This window comes from Oncorhynchus tshawytscha, linkage group LG12, assembly GCF_018296145.1.
Source record: "Oncorhynchus tshawytscha isolate Ot180627B linkage group LG12, Otsh_v2.0, whole genome shotgun sequence".
Classification (NCBI taxonomy): Eukaryota; Metazoa; Chordata; class Actinopteri; order Salmoniformes; family Salmonidae; genus Oncorhynchus; species Oncorhynchus tshawytscha.
Genome location: NC_056440.1, coordinates 66475587 through 66488952, shown reverse-complemented (window position 1 = coordinate 66488952; position 13366 = coordinate 66475587). Strand labels below are relative to the sequence as shown.

At 45.7% G+C, this 13366-nt stretch overlaps 1 protein-coding gene across 1 annotated transcript in view; it reads left to right on the top strand.

Moving 5' to 3' along the window:
• Positions 1-13366, top strand: part of LOC112263703 (cysteine-rich secretory protein LCCL domain-containing 2-like) — a 30270-nt gene that overhangs the window by 7172 nt on the left and 9732 nt on the right. The window contains exon 3 of the mRNA XM_042330944.1: positions 3955-4073. Coding sequence (XP_042186878.1) covers positions 3955-4073 — 119 coding nt within the window. The remainder of the gene's footprint in view (positions 1-3954; positions 4074-13366) is intronic.

Sequence of the window (13366 nt, the reverse complement as noted above, 5' to 3'; positions counted from 1 at the left end):
ATCAATTTAATGAAGCGGCCAGTTGAAGACTTGTGAGATGTCTGTTTCTCAAACTAGACACTCAATGTACTTGTCCTCTTGCTCAGTTGTACACCAAGGCCTCCCACTCCTCTTTCTATTCTGAATAGGGTCAGTTTGCGCTGTTCTGTGAAGGGAGTAGTACACAGCGTTGTCCGAGATCTTCAGTTTCTTGGCAATTTCTTGCATGGAATATCCTTCATTTCTCAGAAGAAGAATAGACTGAGTTTCAGAATAAAGTTATTTGTTTCTGGCCATTTTGAGAGTGTAATCGAATACACAAATGCTGATGCTCCAGATACTCAACTAGTCTAAAGCTGGCCAGATTTATTGCTTCTTTAATCAGTTTTCAGCTGTGCTAATATAATTGCAAAAGGGTTTTCTAATGATCAATTATCCTTGATAAACTTGGATTAGCTAACACAACGTGCCATTGGAACACAGGCGTGTTGGTTGCTGATAATGGGCCTCTTACGCCTATGTAGATATTCCAATAAAAATCAGCCGTTTCCACCTACAATAGTCATTTACAACATTAACAATGTCTACACTGTATATCAATTCGATGTTATTTTAATCGACAAAAAATGTGCTTTTTATTTAAGAAAAAATACATTTCTAAGTGACCCCAAACTTTTGAACAGTAGTGTTTGTACTGTAGCTTTAACTATCATCACCCTGACAGATACACTGTCAACACACTGTAAAGAGGCTCACTATTCACACACTACTGTAGCGCAACAACCTCTATTACATGCAGAATACATGGTCAAAGTGACGGGTTGGAAGTTGTTTCACTAGCTGGAGGCACAGAAAGCTGATGAATAGCAGGTGTGTGGCAGGTAGCCTAGCGGTTCAAGCATTGGGCCAGAAAGCGAGAGGTTGCTAATTCAAATCCCTGAGCCGACAAGGTGAAAAATCCCTAATTGCTTCAGAGTTGATAATGGCAGACCCTGCTGGCCGTGATAAATATATTTTATTATTAGATAGTACAGAGAGATGGAGGTAAACATCAGCATCAGTCTGCTGCTCAGGAAATACCAAGGTCTTGTGTTTATGAGACAGCGATATAATGTAGGTGAGTGTTTATAGGCTCCACATTCAATGGGAGGGTTTTGGTTTTACTACTGTTAGGTTCTGAACAAACAGAATAAAAACTCATGGACATCTAGAAAAAGCTCAAACCAAGTGTATTCACCCACTGGGTCATACAGCTGCAAAGACAAAGATAGGATTACACAAGAATAAATATTTATACCTTCCTACTAGGCGCAGTCTACTCCTTGCACATCTAGACAGCCAATACAGTCATTTCTTCTTTTTTTCCACCTTTATTTAACCAGGTAGGCCAGTTGAGAACAAGTTCTCATTTACAACTGCGACCTGGCCAAGATAAAGCAGTGTGACACAAACAAAAACACAGAGTTACACAAGGAAGAAAGCGTACAGTCAATAAAACAATAGAGAGGGGAAAAAAGTCTATATACAGTGTGTGCAAATGGCGTGAGGAGGTAAGGCAATAAATAGGCCATAGAAGTGAAGTAATTACAATTTAGCAACATCTCTGTTGCTAGTCAGGAACTTAATTGGTTCCCCTCACTGGTGTAGCCATGGCCCTGCCTGGTGCTAGAACCTTCCTGGGTGTGGAAGTATATGTGTGTGTAATAGGACTGTTCCTTCTCACTTCATCTGACCTGACCTCGGGCCAAATTCCTCGCTCCTCCCTAATCCTAAACTGTCCTACCTTAACAGTGACTGAAACCAGACTGTTTGCCCTTTGCCTCCCTCCTTAGGCTCCATGATATTTAACAATACCATGTTTTGACAGAATGTAAACTTTCTGCACTCCCCTTTGTCTCACATCAGTAACTTCCAATACACCTAGGTTCTATCCACCCTACATTGACCCCAACATATTCATTCATTATACAGGTAAAGTAATCAATAAGTTCTAGTATGGTAACATGAATAAGGATGTTTCAAGCTAGAACCCAACACGACAACAATCTTCTCTCCTGGAAAAGATGAGCTCATGGTAGTCAACTGCTGGCAGCCTGGAGAGGAGCTGGCTTACTGGGAGGATAATTACACTGACTCTACACTACCTGCTGGGAGTCAGACACTGCAGAGAGGGGTGAATGAAGACAGGGTAGGCCTCGCTCTGCCCTGCTCTTCTGTTCTCTGCCAGGCCTGGTTCTGAGGACAGGACTGGGGGTATAGCTGAGCTGGCATAGTCACGGGCATGCATATGTATGTGTGTGTATTTGTATGTGTGGTGGTGACCACCAATGGCCTGGAAATGTACTGAGGAGAGACACTGTGAGGTGCCACACTGTACCAGTCCTCTCCTCCCCCTCCTCCCCCATATCCTAGTGGTGAGAGTGGTGGCAGAGATGAGTTGCATCCCATCTTTCCACGTTCTTTTCCACGGGTAGAGAGAGAAACCCGCTCAGGAAATATGCCTAATTCAGCTGTGATTGCTGGGGATTTGTAGTGGAGTGGGGCCAGGCGCTGCTCCACTCACATTTCCTGGGCTAAAGCTAATGTTTTACTTGTATCCAGATCAATTTCAGCTCCTTGGGAAGAAAGAGGGCTACAGTGCCTTGCGAAAGTATTCGGCCCCCTTGAACTTTGCGACCTTTTGCCACATTTCAGGCTTCAAACATAAAGATATAAAACTGTATTTTTTTGTGAAGAATCAACAACAAGTGGGACACAATCATGAAGGGGAACGACATTTATTGGATATTTCAAACTTTTTTAACAAATCAAAAACTGAAAAATTGGGCGTGCAAAATTATTCAGCCCCCTTAAGTTAATACTTTGTAGCGCCACCTTTTGCTGCGATTACAGCTGTAAGTCACTTGGGGTATGTCTCTATCAGTTTTGCACATCGAGAGACTGAAATCTTTTCCCATTCCTCCTTGCAAAACAGCTCGAGCTCAGTGAGGTTGGATGGAGAGCATTTGTGAACAGCAGTTTTCAGTTCTTTCCACAAATTCTCGATTGGATTCAGGTCTGGACTTTGACTTGGCCATTCTAACACCTGGATATGTTTATTTTTGAACCATTCCATTGTAGATTTTGCTTTATGTTTTGGATCATTGTCTTGTTGGAAGACAAATCTCCGTCCCAGTCTCAGGTCTTTTGCAGACTCCATCAAGTTTTCTTCCAGAATGGTCCTGTATTTGGCTCCATCCATCTTCCCATCAATTTTAACCATCTTCCCTGTCCCTGCTGAAGAAAAGCAGGCCCAAACCATGATGCTGCCACCACCATGTTTGACAGTGGGGATGGTGTGGTCAGGGTGATGAGCTGTGTTGCTTTTACGCCAAACATAACGTTTTTCATTGTTGCCAAAAAGTTCAATTTTGGTTTCATCTGACCAGAGCACCTTCCTTCTTCCACATGTTTGGTGTGTCTCCCAGGTGGCTTGTGGCAAACTTTAAACAACACTTTTTATGGATATCTTTAAGAAATGGCTTTCTTCTTGCCACTCTTCCATAAAGGCCAGATTTGTGCAATATACGACTGATTGTTGTCCTATGGACAGAGTCTCCCACCTCAGCTGTAGATCTCTGCAGGTCATCCAGAGTGATCATGGCCCTCTTGGCTGCATCTCTGATCAGTCTTCTCCTTGTATGAGCTGAAAGTTTAGAGGGACGGCCAGGTCTTGGTAGATTTGCAGTGGTCTGATACTCCTTCCATTTCAATATTATCGCTTGCACAGTGCTCCTTGGGATGTTTAAAGCTTGGGAAATCTTTTTGTATCCAAATCCGGCTTTAAACTTCTTCACAACAGTATCTCGGACTGTTCACTGATCATATGTTGGAGTGTGTCACAGTGTGGACCCCTTTGCTGTCATTAATGTTACTGAAATGTGTGAGTTTTAGTGTTACAACTGTGTTCTAACAGTGTTATTTGTGTGTTTCCAGGTCTGGGATGATGAGCTGGAGAGGTCAGCCACTCACTGGGCAGAGGCATGCCAGTGGGAACATGGACCAAATGACCTGCTCATGTCCATCGGTCAGAACCTCGCTGTTCACTGGGGCAGGTAAGACAATATGACACACACACGCATGCATACACACATGTACACTTCAAACACACACACACACACACACACACACACACACACACACACACACACACACACACACACACACACACACACACACACACACACACACACACACACACACACCTTTGTGCTTTGTGCTGTCTGCTACCGAGTCTATGTGAGTCTGTAGTGTGGCTGTTGTTTGTGGATGTACACTGAGTGAACAAAACATTATGATGAACACCTGCTCTTTCCATGACAGACTGACCAGGTGAATCCAGGTGAAAACTATGATCCCTTATTCATGTCACTTGTTAAACACTTCAATCAGTGTAGATGAGAGAAGACAAGTTAAAGAAGGATTTTTAAGCCTTGAGACAATTAAGACATAGATTGTGTATGTGTGCCATTCAGAGGGTGAATGAGCAAGACAAGATATTTAAGTGCCTTTGAACAGGCTATGGTAGTAGGAGCCAGGCGCACCGGTTTGTGTCAAGAACTGCATCACTGATGTTTTTTTCATGCTCAACAGTTTTTCGTGTGTATCAAGAATGGTCCACCACCAAAAGAACATCCAGCCAACTTTTGGATGCATACGGGAGTGCAGCACCCGCTTTTTATCATAGGGACACTTCAACTGTGAGAGACGGAATCTAAAACAAAACTCCAGAAAATCACATTGTATGATTTTTAAGTAATTAATTTGCATTTTATTGCATGACATAAGTATTAGATACATCAGAAAAGCAGAACTTCATATTTGGTACAGAAACCTTTGTTTGCAATTACAGAGATCATACGTTTCCTGTAGTTCTTGACCAGGTTTGCACACATTGCAGCAGGGATTTGGCCCACTCCTCCATACAGACCTTCTCCAGATCCTTCAGGTTTCGGGGCTGTCGCTGGGCAATACGGACTTTCAGCTCCCTCCAAAGATTTTCTATTGAGTTCAGGTCTGGAGACTGGCTAGGCCACTCCAGGACCTTGAGATGCTTCTTACGGAGCCACTCCTTAGTTGCCCTGGCTGTGTGTTTCGGGTCGTTGTCATGCTGGAAAGACCCAGCCACGACCCATCTTCAATGCTCTTACTGAGGGAAAGAGGTTGTTGGCCAAGATCTCTCGATACATGGCCCCATCCACTTACTGGTTGGTTGGTGATCAAATACTTATGTCATGCAATAAAATGCAAATGAATTACTTAAAAATCATACAATGGGCCTCCCGGATGGCGCAGTGGTTAAGGGCACTGTACTGCAGCGCCAGCTGTGCCACCAGAGCCTCTGGGTTCGCGCCCAGGCTCTGTCGTAACCGGCCGCGACCGGGAGGTCCGTGGGGCGACGTACAATTGGCCTAGCGTCGTCCGGGATAGGGAGGGCTTGGCCGGTAGGGATATCCTTGTCTCATCGCGCATCAGCGACTCCTGTGGCGGGCCGGGCGCAGTGCGCGCTAACCAAGGTTGCCAGGTGCACAGTGTTTCCTCCAACACATTGGTGCGGCTGGCTTCCTGGTTGGATGCGCGCTGTGTTTAAAAAAAAAAAGTAAGTATTTTTTTACCTTTATTTAACTAGGCAAGTCAGTTAAGAACACATTCTTATTTTCAATGACGGCCTAGGAACAGTGGGATAACTGCCTGTTAAGAAGTGTTAAGAAGCAGTGCGGCTTGGTTGGGTTGTGTATCGGAGGACGCATGACTTTCAACCCTACGTCTCTCCCGAGCCCGTACGGGAGTTGTAGCGATGAGACAAGATAGAAGCTACTAAAAAAAACAATTGGATACCACGAAATTGGGGAGAAAAAGGGGTAAAAAAATAAATAACAAATATTTTAAAATTCTACAATGTGATTTTCTGGATTTTTGTTTTAGATTCTGTCTCTCACAGTTGAAGTGTACCTATGATAAAAATGACAGACCTCTACATGCTTTGTAAGTAGCAAAACCTGCAAAATCGGCAGTGTATCAAATACTTGTTCTCCCCACTGTATATATATTTTTTATTATTATCGAGGAACACAAAGAAAGTACAAATAAAGTAAAAGAACCACAAAAAAAGATCTGTCAGTTACAGCACATCATACATTCATCAGAGTAGTTACATTGACATCATCTTTGAATTAGACCATTTTCAAGTACGAAACCCATTTTCCCCAGTATTCCTGACCTCGCTTCTGTTGAGTTCTTAAAGCAAAGGTCATACGCTCCATGTGGTGTATTTCTCTTACAATGTCTATCCATTGTGTCACTGTGGGAAGGTCTTTTTGTAGCCATTTCCTAGTGATAGCCTTTTTACTGTCTGCCAGTAGGACCTTCAAGAGGTACTTTTCTCTATTGTGTAAGTTGTCAGGTATTTCACCCAAGTACAAAGAAATCCATGTCTGTTCTATGTCAAATCCCATTATTTTCCCAATGTTAGATCTTATTTCTCCCCAGTAAGTTTTGATTGCGGGGCAGAACCAAAAGATATGAGAGTGATCCACCCTTGATAGCCCACATTCTCTCCAACAAGGGTGTAGGGAGCCAGTCTGTTTTGATTTCAGTTTAGGTGTTATGAAGAAACGTATAACATTCTTCCAACAGAATTCTCTCCATGACCTTGAGTTGGTGGACTTTGTTGAGTCTCTAATATGTTCAACCATGTTTCATCAGTTATTTCAATGTTAACTTCCTCCTCCTGTTTCTGTTTAATATAGTTTGTTGATTGTTTCTTTGAGGATTGAATACCCAAGTAAAGAAATAGCTGCTCGAGGGTCAATCACTTTTATCTCCCTTAAGATATAGTGTCGAACTTGAAAGTATCTGTAAAAATCTTGTTGATCCAAGCCATGTTTTTTACTTAGGTCCTGAACGTTCTCTAGGTCCTCATTCCTTGTAATTGTACTGAATGATGTGATGCCTTTCTGCGTCCATTGTTTAAATCTACTCTCCCGAGTTGCAGGGATGAAGCTGGGGTCATATGCGGGCCAACTCAGCATTTTGACCTCTGTCTAAATTATTTTGCATAACTGCCCTAAACCATGTCAGAGAGAAATTAATCCACTGATTTGGTCTATTGTATAATTCTATTACCATGTCCTTATTTTCCCAAACTGACTATGTGTATCTCTGTCAAAGTAGTCTCCATGTCTTTCCATTTGGATTCGTATTCTGAATTGCACCAACACACCAGAGGTCTCAATTGGGCTGACACAAAATAATATTTTAGGCTCTTCAAACAGTATCTTAAATAATCCTCCTCCTCACCTCGACCCCCCACAAATATAATGTGACACCCCCACACACACTCCACCCCCCTTCTAGCTCTGACTCTACTGATAACTACGTTATTGAAGAAAAATATACTTTCTGTCCCTGTGATATGTGGTTGTCCCACCTAACTATCTTAAGATGGATGCATTAACTGTATGTGGCTCTGGAGAAGAGTGTCTGCTAAAGGACTCAAATTAAAACATTTCAAACGTGGACCAACATCCTTGAAAAGCTTTTGACACTTTGTAGAATCCATGCCCTGACAAATTGAGGCAAAAGGGGGGAGTGCAATTCAATATTAGGAAGGTGTTCATAATGCTGGGTATACTCAGTGTATGTATTTGTGCTGTGTGTTTGTTAGGGTGTTCAGAGCATTGCAGCCTGACAGTGGGGCTCTTTGTGTATGACAGTGGGGCTCTTTGTGTATGACAGTGGGGCTCTTTGTGTATGACAGTGGGGCTCTTTGTGTATGACAGTGGGGCTCTTTGTGTATGACAGTGGGGCTCTTTGTGTAAGACAGTGGAGGGCTCTTTGTGTATGACAGTGGGGCTCTTTGTGTATGACAGTGGGGCTCTTTGTGTAAGACAGTGGAGGGCTCTTTGTGTATGACAGTGGGGCTCTTTGTGTATGACAGTGGAGGGCTCTTTGTGTATGACAGTGGGGCTCTTTGTGTATGACAGTGGGGCTCTTTGTGTATGACAGTGGGGCTCTTTGTGTATGACAGTGGGGCTCTTTGTGTATGACAGTGGGGCTCTTTGTGTATGACAGTGGGGCTCTTTGTGTAAGACAGTGGAGGGCTCTTTGTGTATGACAGTGGGGCTCTTTGTGTATGACAGTGGGGCTCTTTGTGTAAGACAGTGGGGCTCTTTGTGTATGACAGTGGAGGGCTCTTTGTGTATGACAGTGGGGCTCTTTGTGTATGACAGTGGGGCTCTTTGTGTAAGACAGTGGAGGGCTCTTTGTGTATGACAGTGGGGCTCTTTGTGTATGACAGTGGGGCTCTTTGTGTATGACAGTGGGGCTCTTTGTGTATGACAGTGGGGCTCTTTGTGTAAGACAGTGGAGGGCTCTTTGTGTATGACAGTGACAGGGGGCTCTTTGTGTAAGACAGTGGAGGCTCTTTGTGTATGACAGTGGGGCTCTTTGTGTATGACAGTGGGGCTCTTTGTGTATGACAGTGGGGCTCTTTGTATGACAGGCTCTTTGTGTAAGACAGTGGAGGGCTCTTTGTGTACAGTGGAGGGCTCTTTGTGTATGACAGTGGGGCTCTTTGTGTATGACAGTGGGGCTCTTTGTGTATGACAGTGGGGCTCTTTGTGTATGACAGTGGGGCTCTTTGTGTATGACAGTGGGGCTCTTTGTGTATGACAGTGGGGCTCTTTGACAGTGTATGACAGTGGGGCTCTTTGTGTATGACAGTGGGGCTCTTTGTGTATGACAGTGGGGCTCTTTGTGTATGAGACAGTGGAGGGCTCTTTGTGTGTAAGACAGTGGAGGGGCTCTTGTGTATGACAGTGGGGCTCTTTGTGTATGACAGTGGGGCTCTTTGTGTAAGACAGTGGAGGGCTCTTTGTGTATGACAGTGGGGCTCTTTGTGTATGTGGGGCTCTTTGTGTATGACAGTGGGGCTCTTTGTGTATGACAGTGGACAGGGCTCTTTGTGTATGACAGTGGGGCTCTTTGTGTATGACAGTGGGGCTCTTTGTGTATGACAGTGGGGCTCTTTGTGTATGACAGTGGGGCTGGGGCTTTTGTGTATGACAGTGGGGGCTCTTTGTGTATGACAGTGGGGCTCTTTGTGTATGACAGTGGGGCTCTTTGTGTATGACAGTGGGGCTCTTTGTGTATGACAGTGGGGCTCTTTGTGTATGACAGTGGGGCTCTTTGTGTAAGACAGTCTTTGTGTATGACAGTGGGGCTCTTTGTGTATGACAGTGGGGCAGTCTTTGTGTATGACAGTGGAGGGCTCTTTGTGTATGACAGTGGGGCTCTTTGTGTATGACAGTGGGGCTCTTTGTGTATGACAGTGGGGCTCTTTGTGTATGACAGTGGGGCTCTTTGTGTATGACAGTGGGGCTCTTTGTGTATGACAGTGGGGCTCTTTGACAGTGGGGCTCTTTGTGTATGACAGTGGGGCTCTTTGTGTATGACAGTGGGGCTCTTTGTGTATGACAGTGGGGCTCTTTGTGTATGACAGTGGGGCTCTTTGTGTATGACAGTGGGGCTCTTTGTGTAAGACAGTGGGGCTCTTTGTGTATGACAGTGGGGCTCTTTGTGTAAGACAGTGGAGGGCTCTTTGTGTATGACAGTGGGGCTCTTTGTGTATGACAGTGGGGCTCTTTGTGTAAGACAGTGGAGGGCTCTTTGTGTATGACAGTGGGGCTCTTTGTGTATGACAGTGGGGCTCTTTGTGTATGACAGTGGAGGGCTCTTTGTGTATGACAGTGGGGCTCTTTGTGTATGACAGTGGGGCTCTTTGTGTAAGACAGTGGAGGGCTCTTTGTGTATGACAGTGGGGCTCTTTGTGTATGACAGTGGGGCTCTTTGTGTATGACAGTGGGGCTCTTTGTGTATGACAGTGGGGCTCTTTGTGTAGACAGTGGAGGGCTCTTTGTGTATGACAGTGGGGCTCTTTGTGTATGACAGTGGGGCTCTTTGTGTAAGACAGTGGAGGGCTCTTTGTGTATGACAGTGGGGCTCTTTGTGTATGGTGGGGCTCTTTGTGTATGGAGGGCAGACAGTGGGGCTCTTTGTGTATGACAGTGGGGCTCTTTGTGTATGACAGTGGGGCTCTTTGTGTATGACAGTGGGGCTCTTTGTGTATGACAGTGGGGCTCTTTGTGTAAGACAGTGGAGGGCTCTTTGTGTATGACAGTGGAGGGCTCTTTGTGTATGACAGTGGGGGTGTATGACAGTGGGGCTTTGTGTATGACAGTGGGGCTCTTTGTGTATGACAGTGGGGCTCTTTGTGTATGACAGTGGGGCTCTTTGTGTATGACAGTGGGGCTCTTTGTGTATGACAGTGGGGCTCTTTGTGTATGACAGTGGGGCTCTTTGTGTATGACAGTGGGGCTCTTTGTGTATGACAGTGGGGCTCTTTGTGTATGACAGTGGGGCTCTTTGTGTAGGTGGGGCTCTTTGTGTATGACAGTGGAGGGCTCTTTGTGTATGACAGTGGAGGGCTCTTTGTGTATGACAGTGGAGGGCTCTTTGTGTATGACAGTGGAGGGCTCTTTGTGTATGACAGTGGAGGGCTCTTTGTGTATGACAGTGGGGCTCTTTGTGTAAGACAGTGGAGGGCTCCTCAGCAGGTGCCATTCCAGGAATATGCTCGCTCGTGCTCTCACAGACCCCCTCTCTCACAGACCCCCTCTCTCCCTCCCCCCTCTCTCACAGACCCCCTCTCTCCCTCTCAAATCAAATCAAATCAAATTTTATTTGTCACATACACATGGTTAGCAGATGTTAATGCGAGTGTAGCGAAATGCTTGTGCTTCTAGTTCCGACAATGCAGTAATAACCAACAAGTAATCTAACTAACAATTCCAAAACTACTGTCTTATACACAGTGTAAGGGGATAAAGAATATGTACATAAGGATATATGAATGAGTGATGGTACAGAGCAGCATAGGCAAGATACAGTAGCTGATATCGAGTACAGTATATACATATGAGATGAGTATGTAAACAAGTGGCATAGTTAAAGTGGCTAGTGATACATGTATTACATAAGGATGCAGTCGATGATATAGAGTACAGTATATACGTATGCATATGAGATGAATAATGTAGGGTATGCAAACATTATATAAGGTAGCATTGTTTAAAGTGGCTAGTGATATATTTACATAATTTCCCATCAATTCCCATTATTAAAGTGGCTGGAGTTGAGTCAGTGTCAGTGTGTTGGCAGCAGCCACTCAATGTTAGTGGTGGCTGTTTAACAGTCTGATGGCCTTGAGATAGAAGCTGTTTTTCAGTCTCTCGGTCCCAGCTTTGATGCACCTGTACTGACCTCGCCTTCTGGATGATAGCGGGGTGAACAGGCAGTGGCTCGGGTGGTTGATGTCCTTGATGATCTTTATGGCCTTCCTGTAACATCGGGTGGTGTAGGTGTCCTGGAGGGCAGGTAGTTTGCCCCCGGTGATGCGTTGTGCAGACCTCACTACCCTCTGGAGAGCCTTACGGTTGAGGGCGGAGCAGTTGCCGTACCAGGCGGTGATACAGCCCGCCAGGATGCTCTCAATTGTGCATCTGTAGAAGTTTGTGAGTGCTTTTGGTGACAAGCCGAATTTCTTCAGCCTCCTGAGGTTGAAGAGGCGCTGCTGCGCCTTCTTCACGATGCTGTCTGTGTGAGTGGACCAATTCAGTTTGTCTGTGATGTGTATGCCGAGGAACTTAAAACTTGCTACCCTCTCCACTACTGTTCCATCGATGTGGATAGGGGGTGTTCCCTCTGCTGTTTCCTGAAGTCCACAATCATCTCCTTAGTTTTGTTGACGTTGAGTGTGAGGTTATTTTCCTGACACCACACTCCGAGGGCCCTCACCTCCTCCCTGTAGGCCGTCTCGTCGTTGTTGGTAATCAAGCCTACCACTGTTGTGTCGTCCGCAAACTTGATGATTGAGTTGGAGGCGTGCGTGGCCACGCAGTCGTGGGTGAACAGGGAGTACAGGAGAGGGCTCAGAACGCACCCTTGTGGGGCCCCAGTGTTGAGGATCAGCGGGGAGGAGATGTTGTTGCCTACCCTCACCACCTGGGGGCAGCCCGTCAGGAAGTCCAGTACCCAGTTGCACAGGGCGGGGTCGAGACCCAGGGTCTCGAGCTTGATGACGAGCTTGGAGGGTACTATGGTGTTGAATGCCGAGCTGTAGTCGATGAACAGCATTCTCACATAGGTATTCCTCTTGTCCAGATGGGTTAGGGCAGTGTGGTTGAGATTGCATCGTCTGTGGACCTATTTGGGCGGTAAGCAAATTGGAGTGGGTCTAGGGTGTCAGGTAGGGTGGAGGTGATATGGTCCTTGACTAGTCTCTCAAAGCACTTCATCATGACGGATGTGAGTGATACGGGGCGGTAGTCGTTTAGCTCAGTTACCTTAGCTTTCTTGGGAACAGGAACAATGGTGGCCCTCTTGAAGCATGTGGGAACAGCAGACTGGTATAGGAATTGATTGAATATGTCCGTAAACACACCGGCCAGCTGGTCTGCGCATGCTCTGAGGGCGCGGCTGGGGATGCCGTCTGGGCCTGCAGCCTTGCGAGGGTTAACACGTTTAAATGTCTTACTCACCTCGGCTGCAGTGAAGGAGAGACCGCATGTTTTCATTGCAGGCCGTGTCAGTGGCACTGTATTGTCCTCAAAGTGGGCAAAAAGTTATTTAGTCTGCCTGGGAGCAAGACATCCTGGTCCGTGACTGGGCTGGATTTCTTCCTGTAGTCCGTGATTGACTGTAGACCCTGCCACATGCCTCTTGTGTCTGAGCCGTTGAATTGAGATTCTACTTTGTCTCTGTACTGACGCTTAGCTTGTTTAATAGTCTTGCGGAGGGAATAGCTGCACTGTTTGTATTCAGTCATGTTACCAGACACCTTGCCCTGATTAAAAGCAGTGGTTCGCGCTTTCAGTTTCACACGAATGCTGCCATCAATCCACGGTTTCTGGTTAGGGAATGTTTTAATCGTTGCTATGGGAACGACATCTTCATCGCACGTTCTAATGAACTCGCACACCGAATCAGCGTATTCGTCAATGTTGTTATCTGACGCAATACGAAACATCTCCCAGTTCACGTGATGGAAGCAGTCTTGGAGTGTGGAGTCAGCTTGGTCAGACCAGCGTTGAACAGACCTCAGCGTGGGAGCTTCTTGTTTTAGTTTCTGTCTGTAGGCAGGGATCAACAAAATGGAGTCATGGTCAGCTTTTCCGAAAGGGGGGCGGGGCAGGGCCTTATATGCGTCGCGGAAGTTAGAGTAACAATGATCCAAGGTCTTTCCACCCCTGGTTGCGCAATCGATATGCTGATAAAATTTAGGGAGTCT